The following is a 16,721-nucleotide window of genomic DNA, read 5'->3' as shown; positions in this document are numbered from 1 at the left end:
CAAGCCTTTGGCTGGCTCATTGGTTGCTGCCTTTAGTGTAAGTCCCTCGGGTCAGGGGTTCGATCCCCGCATTGGATCGAATTGCACACATGTCTGGAAAGGGGGTCCGCCCCTCGGTCAGACTTTTGGGTTGATCAGCGATTAACCTTTTCAAGTATATATATATCTTTATTAATCTTTTTTTAATAGAACTTGGGTGGTTGGACATGTAAATATATTAGAATAAAACATGTTATATATATATATATATATATCTTTATTAATCTTTTTTTACTAGAACTTGGGTGGTTGGACCTGTAAATATATTAGAATAAAATTGTAGTGGAGACCTACTGTTGTTAAAACCGAGAGAGGGAGGCTGTTGGAGAGGAGTGCGGAGAGCTTAAATATATTTATTTGACTTTTATTTATTTTTTAAATTCTATAAAATGAGAGAAATCAAATTAAATTAATTAAACTACTTGATACATTCATAAGTTTTATGATAATGGTTTTAATATCAAATTAAGCTAATTAAACATAAGAATTGTATTTTCGACCACTTGGACTCTAGTGTTATCCATTCAAATTTGACTAGCTGAACTAGGTTACTTTCAGTCTGCATGATTGCTCGGCTGAATTTTCTGGTGAGCTTAGGAAGGGAGATGGCTATGATAGAGCCGACTTCAGCTATAAGAATATGAAAAATTTCAGCTAATGAACTTAGGATTGGCTTGGTTCAATGATTCAAGTAATCTTTTAAACTCATTAGATTCAATTGGAATGAAAATTAGCCTTTTTATTATTGATTCAGTTCAATAATATCTTTAGTAACTCAAGCCAGTTGTTTGATCGGATATGGTTTACTTAAGAACGGGTAGAATTGAAAATTAAAAATTTACATAAAAAGAACGAAAAATTCCCTCTAAATCGATTGAAAAAATTGGAAGAGGGAGAAAAATGTGAGTAAAGCACTCACTAAATGCTCGCTCATAAGAAAAGGGGTTGGAAAACTCTGCAATTCATTTTTTTTAAATCAAAACAAAACAATATAATTCTCTATTTTTGGTGTACTACAAGCATTCTCCATCTTAAGAGAAGGGCCTCAAAAATTCTGCTCCGATCGTGAAAATGTAAGTTTGCAAGAAATACAGACGGATGATGTATGATAATGACATGCAATCGACTGATTTGTCATGGGATGACTTTTTCTAAAATGACAGAGATTTTGGGCAGTTGAATTGCAAATTTTGAATTCTAGGTGCTGAGGATATTATATTTAAAGTTTTGGTTGGCATGCATGTAAAAACCCCATTACCAAAATACCTGTTCAAGAAGTTTGAATTGAATTAGGTTTATTAGGTTGATCAAGCTTCATAGGCTCATGAATTGAGTCGAGGAAAAAAAAAAAAAGAGTTTAAAGATCTTTAAGATGGATCTAAAGGCTCCATCACTCATTAAAAATATTTATTGACCTGATGTTTAAAGGAAAATGACATTTTCTTATAATTATAAATTTGAACCATATTTTATCATTATAATACTAATAGATTATTTATTATAATTAGAAGAAGCTATGACTCATCTGTCTTAACCCATAAAATTACACTTTTAGCTACGCACTATATAATCTACCAAATCAAACGTACAGCCTGCCCGTTGACCGATATTTGAATCAAAGGCTGCTAATTCAAAATCCCACTTGGTCAACTACATATAATTAAACATACTTTTCATTTATTATTATTATTATTATTATATTTATATATATATTGGAATGACAAATTTCGTTAACCAACAACATCCAAGCCACTCAGACTCTGTAAACGTATCTATAATTATAAAATAAGTAATAAAAGATAAAAAAAATAAAAAACATATAATTTAAAATTAACTAAGTTCATTTGTGTTTGTTTTTCCTCTTTTGCATCACCGAAACCGACCAAACGCCGTGTCTTCCAATAAAAAACATTTATGGAATTCCGAAAGCCGAGAGCCACCGAACGTCCCAACCACGCCGTCGGTCCTCCGCCTTCCAAGGCACGCGGCGCGCTCGCCACTCACCCGATGTTCAAATTTATTGGCATAACCTCGCAATTACGCTGCGTAATCTCGGTTTATTTTACATAAACATGACTTATGATGAATAACAAAACAAGCGCTTACAAGTTCATTTATCACTAACTATTAACTAAAATCAAATCCTTTGGTGCTGACCGCCGTGCCGGCGTTGCATCTTTACGTTAGGCGAAACGATGGATACGAGACCGCCGAGCGGCGCCTTCATCTTCCCGCGGTATACCATCTCATCATACGGCCGCCGGTAGAATCTTACGAACGGAGCAAATGCATCCCTGTCCCGCGCCGCTCTGTTTCCGGCCGCTCCTTCCTTCTTGAACGGGAATAGTAGGGATGACGGAGACTGAAGGAACGATGGCCTCGGAGTCCTCGGCAGCGTCGAGGAAGGTGTAGAAGGGACGCTTAGGCGAGTGGCGGATCTCGCCGCCGGGGAGGCGAAGGAGTGGGATCTGGCGGAGAGATGAGTTGCGCCGACTAGGGAGGGGCTTGCTGGAGCTACGGCGGTGCGGGTGTTGGTCATGCTGAGGTACCATGGTTTTAAGGAATCGAATTGGGAGACGGTGAAGGAGAATCTGGAGGAAGCGGAGGAGGCCGAAGCTGAGAGCTTCGGAGAGGGGTCGAAGCGGAGAGAGGTGGTGCGGGGTTGGGAGGTGAAGATGGAGTCTTCTGCGGCGGATTCGAAGCCTTGGGAAGAGACCACAGCAGTCATGGGCCATAATTCTACGAAGGGACGAGCTCCCTGCGTGTTGAAAAAAACTAGTTTTGTTATTGAATATGGATGGATTTACATGAACAGATAAAAATAGTTGAACTTTTGCAAATTAGATGTTGAGTTCAGTTATAAATTATAAAGAAAAGAATTTTACTTATGTTTTTATACAGTGAATTGAGCTGTTCCTTGACGAAGTGGGTAAAACATACACAAGAGATATTCTGAGTTATGCTGACAAAAATTCAGTTTGAAAGGCTTAGTTTATTCTTATTTTTTTCAGCCATTATTTTGGCCAGAAGTGGCCTGGGTCTTGACATTTGCATGCTTATTGACAAAGTCGGGGAGGCAAGCAAATATTCTACATAGATTTCATGAAAAGATAATATATAAAAAAACGGGGAGCTAGTATGTGCTCTCTGTGACTGTAATCATTCTGTACAAATACTGTTACCATCTGTAACAAATGGGCAATGTTTATCACACTGCTGTAATCAACATGTTAAAGAATTATTTTTATAAACAATATATTACATCAAAAATTACCAAAACTATAACTAATACCATTGTTACTCATTTCAATTTGTATACTAAATTAACACAATAACTAATAGAAAAAAAACTCTGCAACGCAATAAAAATATATTTTTTTCATTATCATCTTTTATATGTTCATTCAATTTTAAAACTTAGATGAGAAAATTTTCATTGATGGACGAGACAATATATTGTTTCAAAACAGAATGTAAATAAAGTATTAAAAGAATAATATTTTACTTATTTAAAAGTAGGCCTAAGAAATAGTCAAAATAAAACATATTTTTGAAATAATTACTGAATACATTTTTTTAATACAAGTGCGCTTGTTGTTGACTCTAATGATTAACTTTTATATTGAAATCAACAATCATGACCTCAAGTCTTGCCCTCTGCACGGCCACATGCAGCACAAGAAAGAACAACATGAATATATTAAATATAACAAGTCCAGCTAACTTAAAACCAGGAGCCCGCCCGATGTTAATTTGAACAAAAATAAAAAATTGCACAGAGAACCAAACAAGAAACTTGAATGGCAAGCAGATCATTATACCTTCCATAGATAGTGGAAAAGGGAGTGAGGGTCGACGACAAAGGCTTTGTGGAGTCGACCGGGATAGTAGTCGCCGACGATCTTCAGCGTGCACATGAAGAGGTTGAGAAAAGCCGACGACGACCTGAAAAAGCCTGCAAAAATATTGCATGCTTCTTTTGACTATGGTGGCCTAACTCGTACTTCGTCTAAAACTTAATTCAAAGTTTCAAAATTTCTCCGATTCCTCATATGCAATTTTTTATAATAAAATGGAATGTTTTAGCAGTTGCTTACTGGCATCAAAGATGAGAATGAACTGGTCTACAAATCTCGGCATGGTGGAGATGGCAACTTCCAGCGTGAATACCAGCAGCCGAATGTATCTAAGGCCAAGAGTTTTCAGTGTTACAGTTAAGTTTACGCCATCAAAAATAGAGAGAAAGAGAGATTGAGGAGATGTTATAGAACTTACGATTTCTGAGAGTGGACTTTGGAGTAATCCTGTTTTATGCGGAAAATCTAGAGAGAATTTATTGTTGAAGAAGAGAAGATTAATTAAAATGAAAACACCAAAAATAACATGTGAAGAGTAAAGAACAAATCATAGGACAGTACCAAGACTGGGCGGCCCTCGTCGTCATTGCCTGACACATATGCTACGCCGTCTGCCAGCTCGGCTGAGAACTCATCCGCTATTAAATGCTCTGTTTTCATTTTATTGGTAAATTACTAAATGGAAAAAGAAGATTTTCCCTTAAAAAAGTTTCATTTGAAACAGAAAAAAAAAGGTTCATGAAATTAACAATGAGCAGGATACCCGTTCCAATGGCTTCTCTCCAAGACATAACTGCTTTGAGATGCTTTGCCGCCTTCTTCACATTCTCCCCTTTTGCTTTCAGAAAACGGTCGATGCAAGCATCATTGCAGAACTTTTCCTGAACACCGCACAGTTCAAACGAAATTTATTAACTCACAAAAAAGAAGATGATGAAGAAGAAGAAGAACCTATAACATGAACGATGACAAACCTGCTTTAAGGACAGAGGAGTTTGTTTCTTCAAAATTCGTAGAACAGCCTCGATCCGCTCTCGAAGCTCGTCGTCCTTTTTCTCGGATCCCATTATGCGCTTCTAAACCCTAACTCTATCCTTACAGCTAAAGCTTCTTCCACGCTTCCATTGGAAAGCAGAGGATTAAATGAAGATGAAACGCAAACAGGGAAGAGAGGACATGCTCTATTTGTATTAGCGGCGGCACTGACGGAGGCCGTTATGTGGCAGGGAACTCGCTGGCTTTCTCCGCTTGTTATCCTGACGGCGGAAAGTAACGTAGCCGTTTTATTATTATTTTTCTCAGAACAAAAAAAAATTAAATATTTCATTTTAACCATCCAAAATTTAAATTTATCATTTTAATCATTAAATTTTGGATGATTAAAATATTATATTTAAAATTTTGGGTGGCTAAAATGTTATATTTAAAATTTAGATGATTAAAATTAAATACTCAAGAATGGTGGTTGCTATGTAAATATCTTTTTTATGTTTCTTTTTTCACTTTATTCTATTTATTTTAGTTTAACTTCCTTTTTTTTTCCCGCTTTGAATGTTTTATATAAAATTAGATTTAGATGATCTCAACGGTCCATTTTCAATGGGACCCGCTCTCCCACCGCGACCATCGCTGAACGCTTTTAACCCCTTAGGCTAAAAGCAGCGGACGCAGAAGCGAGCGGAGCTGGCTTTAGGCTCTATTTATTATAATACAATTTATTATATCCAGATTAACTGACTTAAAATAAATGTTTATTGGGATGGCACTATCGTGAATTATGGAAAACATAATGAGTATTTTAATAAGTGAATCTCCTGCGGGTGATCCGCTGTTCGGCTACAACAGGAGTTATTCCGAATAAGAGCAGAATGTGAAGCTGCGCGCTGGATCTGTGACCCGACATTCCTCAAACCGCATATTATTAGGGCTGGTTCCAAGTTCGGGTCACCGACTGTGAGCCTAAGCTTCGTGAAAATGGTCACGAGAATATGATACCTCAACGGCATCTCACACAGATTTTAAAGCATATCTACCATTCCATTTGGATGCATGACAGTAAACAATATAATTTTTCATATCTTTATTTTTTTGGGATATTTTATTTATTTTATACTCAATTTTAAAGTGCATTTATTATTCCACTTTTTAGCTAATTTAGTTATTGTACCTCTTTTGATATATTTATTTGTCCAATACTTCAAAATAATAATATTATCACCTTCCACATGAGATGATGGAAAAAAAAATTATATCAAGAGTCTAATCATAATGTGCCACATGTAGGGTCTATTTTGTCCTGCATTAAACTGTTTAGTTCTTTTATTCAATGGGGTAGAACTTTTATACTTAATGATATATATTGTGATTAAAATTCTGATGTAATTTCGTGTCAAAAATTATTGATGAAGTTCAAATTTTATTAAAAAAGAATTAAGATAACAGACCTAAAAGTCAAAAAGTTAGACAGCTCTATTTGTCGGTAAGAGGAAAATAATAAGCCGGGGATTAGTGTTGTGCGAGGCGAAGCTAATAATAAATTACGTTCGGGGTTTGCTGTCTCGTCGGTGTTTCGTTTCGTTTGTAAGGATTCGGAAATGCGTGGATTCGCTTCCAATGTTTGTGTTGCGCCCTGTGTAGCTATTTAGATGTGACATTTTAACGTGGACTTTGAGGGGAGCAGAGAGTTGGTGGGAGTGACTGGAGACGAGTTCTGCCTTTTTTTTTTTTTTTTCTTTACAATTATTTTGTCCTTTTAATGATTTGATTAATTATATATGTTGATTGGCATGTATGTGATGGACTGATAGGATTAGGGTAACGGTTCCACTGCTGGTTTCAAACTTTAAAGAAACGGGAATGATTTGTAATTGAGTGCTCGCACGTTTAGAATTCAAATGATGGATGGACTTGAAGGGATGGACGTGCAATGTCCGACGATATCTAGACCGTTCATCACAAATGCATAAATTAATCTAGAGCGTTGATTTATTATATTTCCTGCTCCAAAACTGGCCATTTCATTGCAGAAATTTCGTTGAAAAGTCCTAAAGAGACGATTTTGATATTGGAACGAAGAGACCTGAATCCGAACTGTGGAACTGAGCTCCTCGATCGTGATAAGAAAAATCTCGTTCGCACTAAAGTGCTTTCGGAGACGGTGAACCACCAAACAAGCGGTCGGGCGTTCGCACGACGTTTTGTTTTATGGAGCACAACAGAGGCGGAACAGTATCTCAAACAAAATCTAAGCAGGTGTATTTGGGACAATATGTTTCTCAATCCACATAAGTGTTGGTGTTTAGAATTGCTAACTATTGTTAATATATCAGTTGCTTTCCTTTAATATTTTTTGAGAAATTTACATACATACCTCACGTTTTTTATGTATTTACAAATAAAACGCTCAAATTTTCATAATTACACTTCTTAATTTGTATCATAAATTTATGTATGAAAATTTATATTTCACTTTTAGAAAGACTGATGAATATATTTTTGATTTGTGTTAAAGATTTGATCGGTATGTCTGTAATTGTGAATATTTTTAATTACAATTATTACAATAAGAATGTTAGAACTCAAAATTACTGCCTGGCTCTATCATGCAAGTGATTACTAATTACAATCAGCTATAATATTGAGTTAATGATTTTTTTGTGGAGGTGAGTTACTACAATGTGTTAGAAAATGACATTTCACGATTCTTAAAATATTGATTTTGATTTGCAAGCGACTTTAGACTTTTACCGGACTCATGCAATTGAATGTGAGAAATGGACTATTTAGCTGCTGCCTCTTGACATTTGTCGATTTTCATGACATCGCCATTTTATCTTCCATGAACAATGACTTGACATAAAATGGCGATAAGATTTTGCAATATATAGCTATTTTATGGGAATGAGTTTATGTCCATTTCAGTTAAGAATATTTTTGGACGCAACACCTTTTTTTTTTCTGGATAAAAATAAAACAAATGTCTTATTATGTGCTGATAACGTATGTGTAGATTTGTGATAGTGTTGTGGTGATATTGTGGTGATATTGTGGTTAATAGCATCACAATGCCAACAAGTTCGCACGTATATGCACCTACCCTTTTCTGACGTAATATTTTTTTCCTCATTTTAAAGGACCATATATCAAATTTATAATCCTCATAAGAATTTAGAACAAGTGGAATAGTATGAAGTAACTTTTTGGGGTCGACTAATTTTTAGTCTTACTTTTATTTTTGTCTTTTTCTTCGGGAATCATGAGCCCATCAAAGATAACAAATCCTAAAAAATCAATATTCTTTTTAGGTGGACAAAATCATCAAATATCTATTTAAATAGAGAAATCACAAATTTCAGGATGAATTCAGCCCTTACTTAAAACTTCATATCTATTGAAAATAATACCCATAAACTATAAAGAAAAACTTCCTCATTTTATCAAAAACATCAAATTTAAATAAGAAGGCCAAAAACTACATATTTTTCTCAAAAATAGAAGCATGAAAGAAGAACTCCTTATTTTGCCAAGCGGCTAAATGCAAAAGCTTGTACTGCATCTAGCTAGCAATCTAATATGTACGCTAACAAAAAAGACTTGTCAAAAGGCCGGGCAAGCTCTATATAAATATAGATGCCACAGAAGGTAGCAGACATTGCATGTACACAGCCAAAATACTTCAATGGGTGTGTCAATTCCTCTGCTGGAAATAGATAAGAGCTATATATCTAACATAGGCAACCTACGCATACAACCAATATTTCATTGGCCCTCTTAGCTCAGCAAAGAAACATTCGTAACATGGCAAAGTACGTGCGTGCCTTCCCCATCACATGCACACCGAACCCCATTTTTTTCATATATATATATCTATATATATGTGTATGTATGTATATGTGTATGTATGTATATATGTATATATGTATGTATGTATTTATATATGTATGTATGTATGTATGTATTTATATATATAGTGGAATGCATGGTCTACAGTGAACCTGCACTGTAATGCAGCTGTTTAGCGAACAGAATCATGCATAAATTCATGCTCTATGCTTTCGAGCTTTTGGGAGTCCATGGCGTGCTTGGTATGAACTTAGAAAGTTCAGCAGTGTTATTTTCGTAATTTTGTTTTATCTAACTTTTTATAATGAAACCAGTAGAAAGGCGATGGGTAAATTTAGAATAGTGGAGCAATGACTTTCAAACTCTTCTACTCTTTATTTAATGCAGTGGCCTATGGCCCGACTTTTTCGTCGAATAGCTTCTTTCTTCTTTTAAAAAATTATTATATATCACTCTCATATATTTACTTATGGTACATATATCTCACATATCCCCACAATGTACATCTATTTACATATATATATATATATAATCTAAAATTTTATATTTATATTTATAATACTTTGATGTCATAAACTTATGCATGAGAAGATATATTTCATTTTTAAAAGTAGATTATAGTGGTGTTGTGGATGTGATATTAAAGTTTTGAGGGCTATGTATGTAAATATGCAAGTTTAGGCACTAGTTATGTAAAAGGGTATGCATGCAAATGCCACTTTCTTTTTATGAAGACCCGTGCAATGGTTTTATTGCTTTAATATAATTGCCTTTGGTCCACCAGTTTTCTAAAAGAAAAACAAAAAGCCAAAACTGCGAACAAGATCCCAATTGATCGGAGCAGCTCATTCCCTGCATGCCACATGCATGATGAGCCTAAGCCCCACAGCAGTCGATGCTATTATTGCACTCGAACGAGCTGAGGCTTGTTGCTTTGCAGCTGCAGCAGCAGCAGCAGCGAACAGAGCAGAGGGCAAACTTATATTAGACCTTCTGAAATCTAACAATTCAAAAGTATTTTCTTTATTCACTGTAGAGCAAATGGGCTCTTAGAGAAGGTGTTGGAAGAGAAGTGAAATAACAATTCAAAAGTATTTTCTTTATTCACTGTAGAACAAATGGGCTCTTAGAGAAGGTGTTGGAAGAGAAGTGAAACGGATTCAATCCGAGAATGTGAAAAATCACAAAGTGTCACGGGACTCTAAAAAATCTACTGCGGAGAAAATGAGACGAATTATACAAGTATACCACACTCAAGCCCCTCATAAGTTTAGAACACTTCAAGATACTCCTCTTATTCGAACGAGAAAACTCTAAATTCAATCCTTTTTCATGAACCATTCCCGCAGATAAGCTGAGACTTTAAGAGAAAATTGCATACAATCGATTACTGGTGCCGCGATAATGGCGATGCAACGCTCCCATCCGGGCACCGTAATGTCAAGCTCTTGGGTTATGAATATGAACTGGATGTTGTGATGTTGCTGATCTCGGCACTGCCACAGTCTCCTCCGTGCGCTGACTGTCGTGCTCTCAGGTTCTAAAATCTGTGTGAGCAAGGCAACACTACCCTCTAGACGTTGAGGCGTTCAATTCGGCAGAACCCCCCGTACTCTCTTCGCAAACTCACTGCCATGCTTGATCAGTGAAATTGAGAGTTTTGAGTAAATTGATTGATACAATGAGATAAAAGGCTTAATTAGAAGTAGATATATCACTTATTTTCTACAAATTTAGTTATAATGGTGGGGCGTGTGAACTTCCTTAATTCTCTTAGGGATTATTTGTAATAAATTTTGTTTATTTATTTTATCCATAAATAAATTTGAAATAAAATATATTTAATTACTCTAAAATTTATTTATGCGATAGATGGAGCAATAACGACAATAGCCATTTTCAAAAACTAAAATTTTCCCAAAGGTAATAAAAGTGGCGAGTAAATAGCTTTCTTTTATTATTATCATTATATATATATTTTTTTTGAGAAATCTGAACAAATTTAATTACAAACACTCACATCATATACCCAAATTTGTAAATCTAGGATATCTTAATCAAAAGATTAAAGCCCTCAACTAATAACCTAAGGTAAAATAATTTTCACGTTCCAAGGATAGTAGGATATCCAATTTGCAGAATGAATAATGTCGGTCAGGGCAATGCCTCTCCTTTCCTGGGAAATTTTTCTTGGACTTATTATACTGTAACTTGCCTTTCAGGTCCTTTGCAATTATTTAATAAAAATTTCTTCGACCTCAAGCGTTGCACAAGATTATTTGTGATGATCCGAGAGCTAGATAAACTTGATTTAATTCAGTTAAAAATTATGAACAAAATCACCAACAATCACCCAGCCTCTTATGTTTTCCATAGATTGTCACCCGATGCATATTAACAACTGACTTCTATCAGCCACCAACATCTTATTTATGTCCACACAATCACCTAATCTTTCCTCACATCACAAGAATGATTAAATCAACCAACCGTTATCTCCAAATATTCAATATTCACCATTTTTTATCTCCTGATATTTGCCTATGAACATATGCAAGAAAATATTCCGATCATTTGCCCCTGCTCTAAAATTCCCTTCCCTCTTGGCTCATCAAACTTCCTTAATGCCTCAAATACGAGAAAACATTACATCCAGCCGTCCACACGTCTAATCACAGAAGGCCACATCATCATACACGTGAATTTGCACTGACGTGACCTCCCATGACTAGATTTCCAAACATGCGGACGCTTTGAAAATAATTCATCAGATTATTTCATGTCTCTGCTCGATTACAGTCATTAATGAATTTGCTTACTATTATTTCAAAACCTTATTCAGTCAACACAATAAATCCTATTTCTAAGCACAGCTGCACAGTAATTTGCGTCCACATAAAATACACAAAGCAGCCAAAACTTCATATTCTAACTTTCACATCAAGCTTTAATAAGAACCTTTCTATCTATTTAAACCATACTTCCAGGCCAAAAAAAATCATGTATTGGATGTCCTTCTCTCCTAATCATCTATGAGATTGTCCTTCTCTCCTGCCACTCACAGCTGTATTATGCTAACATTCCTCAAGAAGACAGTCGCTACCTACCTTTTCCATGGAATAGATGCGCAGTGGATTGCCTTTCGCTAACATCTTCCCTATGTGCTGACAACAACCAGCGTTGGCCAGTCGCCTCCACAAAGATACAACTCAAGTACTGTTCAGAGACATCATAATATAGTATTTCTACACTTGGTTACATCACCAATCAGGTATAAAAAAATCTGTCATCGCCCCACATGCAATGTTTGGTTGTCATCAATGACAACCCCCACATGGAAAACAATGCATGGATATCATTAAATGCAACAATAATTGATGTTTAAATAATTTTTCATTCATATGCAAACTCCACGGATGGCATGTAATTACTTGGAAGCATGGCCACTTCAGCTCTGAGTAAGTGAGGATCAGAAGGGAACAGAAAAATCACGTGTGGCCAAAAGAAGATTATTAGCTGGATAGAGTTTTCCTAAGGAAAAAAAGACTGCTGGTTTTTAAAATCGAGAACTTTGAATGTGAAAGCAAATTTCTGTCTTTTACACACATTTTTTCTATACATGAGGTGCAAGAACTTGAGAAATCTTTGACTCTCAAACATGTTCCCATTAATCATCCACTGCTTAGACGGATTTCATCCAAAACAGAGATAATGCGGACAACATTTCTAATAGCCTTTGAGCCCACAAAAAGTTTCAATTTCATGAATACTGATGGATCTTTGTGTCAAGATTGATCTTAAAAATATTTCTGTGAGTATAAATAATGAATCCGTTTAACAATGACTTAATCATAAAAGCTTCCTGCTTTGTTTGCAACATGGGTCTTTGCCTACATGAATGATGCTACTCTTTCAGAAATTATTAAGAGAGAAATTGTAGGCTAGTTTACTTCCTCCAACGAATATAGATTTTTTTTTTTCATGTTTTCAAGATAATAAGATCTCCAATGGCTACGATTCCCTCACTGTTAAAGCTCATCAATCCATAGGGCACATCATTTATCCAAATGAGGAACGGGCCTTCTTATTCCCAATCCTGCATCATTTGAAAAATTGAAAGTTGTTTGGACTGTTCTATATTACACAAACCTCTTCTCTGGTTGGTTTAAAGATAGCTAAGGTTCCATTTACTTGTCTCTAGGTATAAGGATAAAATAGGGGAACAAGGAAGATTCTTTCTCAATGTTAAAAGCCTAGCGAGCCATTTTTTCTTATCTTTCTGAGATGAGCAATAAGATGTTTGGTTCAAATCAACAATCTTTACTAAATGAACATTTATTCCTGTCTATGGATCAACTTTGAAAGATTGGAGATTAAATAAAATTATTCTTGAGTCACCTTCAAATACAAGGATTTTGAACTGAAAGACACAACTGCAGCATATTTACTAAGAATTCGTTAAATTAGAATTGATTTCATGATTAGGGCTGAGTTTTCTATTTTTTGAGAATTTTTTGGTTAACTTACTGAATTTTATGAATTTAAATAATAATTATTAATTTGGTAATCATATTTCTATCAAGATTAATTTATAAAGGTTTAGGAAGTCTAGGTTGGTGTGAAAATCTTTGGCATTGTCAGGAATTGAAGGGATCTAATTTCAATGACATTTGGAATTTAGAAGATGGTTCCAATTATTTTACATTTTTGTCGCATGCGAGAAATCTAGCCAATTAAGAGATGATTGGCTATGATTATCTTAACTTTTTTTATATTACGCACGTACAAAACACAGAGATATGATCAGCACAAGTGAAAAAAAAATCAAGAGGCCAAGCCCAGCGAACATTACCAATTACTTGTAAAAGATTAATCAAGGAAGATCAATCTTCAATTAAATGGAGGGACTTCAACACAACAGGCCACTTGGGTGATTAGAGAAGGCAAAGATGAGGGCTCAATTGTAAATGCTATTGATGTATGAGACAAGTGTAAGATCCACTAAAAGCCTACATTGACCAATACATATTTATTACTAGGGTGTGATTATTTTTAAGTTATAACAATCATAAAAGGTGCATCATTATTTTAAACTATTTATTATTATTTTCATTAAACAAAAATATTGGCTTTATTTTATTATGATTATTTTAAGCATCTTTATCACAATTGAACCGGAGAGCTTAGAATGTCACAACAAGAATGGCCGGACAAATTTTTAAATTATTCTACTAACACAAAATATATCAAAATAAAAATTCAAAAGTCCTAACTTTCTTCTACTTCACAAGCAAATGTCTTGACAAAAATAATTTATAGATTAAAGAATGAAACTAAGTTTATCGATCTGTAGTTGAAAATTTAGTAAAATTTTACTTTTAATTTGAAGAAAAATTACGCGAAAAGAAAAGTTTTAATTTAGATTCCCGTACTATGCCCATGCTCAATCATTCACTTGCTCTTTAACTTGTGGCTACTTCATTGTTCTTGCTCGGTCTCCCTTGCTTTCCCTTCCTCTTCGCATCACTTTCCTTCTCTAGCATTGACTCGCTCGATCTCTCTCTCTCTTGTTCCTCTACTCACTCTCTTCCTGACTCCCACTCCCACCAAATTCCTCTCTTGTATGCACTCTCTCCATAAACCACATCCTTCAACTCTCCCTTCATCTCCCCCTTTCTATTTTATTTTATTCTTTTTTTAAAACAAGTAATTACACTTTTCATTTTGTTTGATATTATCTAGTGGGCTAAAGCTTAATGAAATACCGATGCTATCTATTTAAGATTTACAAAATTTATTATGATTTTATGAGTTTTTCTAATATTTCATATGATATTTATTATGCAAATGACCAAAATACCATTTTCCCATATTCCACTTAATATGACAAGCAAGATATCCAAAATGATCTCATCATGAAAACAAAATTACATGACAAACTTGACCTATAGAAAATGAAGTCATTAGGTTTAAAAAGGAGAAAATTCACTTTCCATTTGAATTTCATTCCGATTTCCATGGGAAGGCCAGCCATGGAGGCTAGAGTCGGAGAGGAAGAAGAGAAGATGCGGTGGATTTTTGCCAGCTTTTTCAACATGTAAATCAAATTTTCATAGATCGAATTAAGAGATGATGTATCAAACCTAATGAAGAAAGAGCAAGCTTCTTCTCGAATGCATTTTTTGGGATGATATAATAATTCATGTAATGATAATGGTAATTGATATGTTTTGGTGAGCAAGCCAAAGTAACACAGGGGATTTCCTCCAAAAGCTGAACTGGCTTGGCCAAAACTGGCCCAGTTGAGAAAGAGGGTTGAACCCTAAGGAGATACATGCCCGAGCCTATCCGGGAGGAGAAACGGCGAGAGATCCGTCAACTTGAACGAAAGCTTGCAGACATTGAGGATGAAATCTGATGGGAGGTTATCCTCGATCGTAATCCGAAGAGTCGAAGAAGAGAACAAGAAGAAATAAAAATAAAGCGAGAAACACAACACCAGTTTCTGTCAACTTCGTGCCGCCAAAAGTTGCAAACTCTAGTCTCTAAAATAGAGAGAACGCAGCACCAAGCCACTCTCTGGCAACCAGAAAATATTGCAAGTGCCACAGATTTTGACATGTTGAAGCAGAATACACAACTAGAGGAGTGATCTACTTCACTGAGCAGGGCGTCATCAAAAAGTTGAACAAAGACACTGCAGGCACTAAAGACAGTAAGGACAAACGAGAACCGGCTTACAGTTGAGGAGGACAAGATACACTTAGTCCCAGCGGAACTCATGGAAGAGACTCCAACCGACTTCTTGTAAGCGTTCAATGCAGTTACAAGTCTAAAGAGCTGACATCAAACACGGGGCCCCCACAGACAAGAGCAAGGCAGATATTTCATATCTATAGACCCCCTCCTGAGTTATCCCTACGGCGAGAGGTCCAACATGTTGAAAGAGGAGTCATTATGCCCCATGTCTGGACTATTACAGTGAGTAATTCAAATGTTAGAATCAACTCTACGGGGCACCCATCAACAAATTTCAAGAAATGTGGGTTGAATCTCAACTCTGAAATGTGCCCTAGGATCCTAAGGGGAATGAAAATTCTTCAATGGGATCCATGTCCTATCACCGAAGAAAATATCTTCCCTAAGTGGTCTCTAGTGAGAGTGACATAGTCTGTCACAGATTTCATCCCATAATTGAGTTCTCCTGACATACTTGTTACTCAGCCACCGCATGTTGGCCACGAGAAGTGGAATGAGAAGATTTCAAATGTAAAGGCTCGAGAGTTGCATTGCGGCAACCCATCTCTATATACAACTCCCGCTTCAGATGTGTCAAAAAAGGATGAATATCAAATCTACCAGAGTGTGTTGTGAAATAACAACACCAATATAATCGACCTACCAGGGGACGTAATGTCGTACCATGAGGATCCAAGAGCTTCGACGAATGAGGTCGAAGCTCCCCCAAACCTGGGAGAATGACACGGGAATTTTCCTCCAAAGTTCGGCTTTGCCCGACCAGTTCAATTGAGAGAGTGGGTTAAACCCCCTCCCCTTTTTTCATTAGACAATAATTTTCCCTCCTTTATGTTTTCATTTCCCGCTCATTCCTCTTCTATTTATATGTTTTTTTTATGCCTTAGGGATTAGCTTATGCCATTTTCAGATTTCAGTTTGTGAGGACAATCGCCAACGTCCTATTTTCCTCTCCGAGAGTAGTATCCGAAGGTTAGAGTGTTATTCCGGTTGTATCCCCTCTCCCCGATGGTGATTATCTTCTCCGACCTCCACCTCCACCTTCCCTCATTGCTACTCATTGGTTTTCTCAGCACCCCTTTGCTCCCGGCCACCAACAACTAAGAGATTTTCCTCGCAGCCAGCACCTCTTTCCCACTCCCAGTAGTGGTATTCCCAGCCCGTCAGCCTTGGCCAGCCACTCCTGCGACACGACTGTCCCCTCCCTCCTACCGGCCATCATGCCCA

At 36.1% G+C, this 16,721-nt stretch overlaps 1 protein-coding gene and 1 long non-coding RNA gene across 2 annotated transcripts in view; both read right to left on the bottom strand.

Annotated features, from left to right (window-relative positions):
• Nucleotides 1-1,893: 1,893 nt before the first annotated feature.
• On the bottom strand, nucleotides 1,894-5,044 carry LOC110024501. Its single transcript, XM_020724505.1, has 7 exons — nucleotides 4,871-5,044; nucleotides 4,660-4,777; nucleotides 4,458-4,546; nucleotides 4,315-4,361; nucleotides 4,137-4,225; nucleotides 3,861-3,994; nucleotides 1,894-2,797 (listed from the first exon to the last, which is right to left on the bottom strand). The coding sequence occupies exons 1-7, from the start codon at nucleotides 4,961-4,963 to the stop codon at nucleotides 2,177-2,179; spliced, it is 1,191 nt and encodes a 396-aa protein (XP_020580164.1). The 5' UTR covers nucleotides 4,964-5,044; the 3' UTR covers nucleotides 1,894-2,176.
• Nucleotides 5,045-9,865: 4,821 nt separating this feature from the next.
• Nucleotides 9,866-16,721, bottom strand: part of LOC110024485 — a 39,863-nt gene continuing 33,007 nt past the window's right edge. Inside the window, exon 4 of the long non-coding RNA XR_002294006.1 lies at nucleotides 9,866-10,375. This is a non-coding gene — a long non-coding RNA (uncharacterized LOC110024485). The remainder of the gene's footprint in view (nucleotides 10,376-16,721) is intronic.

Source organism: Phalaenopsis equestris, unplaced genomic scaffold (assembly GCF_001263595.1).
Source record: "Phalaenopsis equestris unplaced genomic scaffold, ASM126359v1 Scaffold000258, whole genome shotgun sequence".
In the NCBI taxonomy this organism is placed as follows: Eukaryota; Viridiplantae; Streptophyta; class Magnoliopsida; order Asparagales; family Orchidaceae; genus Phalaenopsis; species Phalaenopsis equestris.
This window is presented reverse-complemented; position numbering and strand designations above follow the sequence as displayed.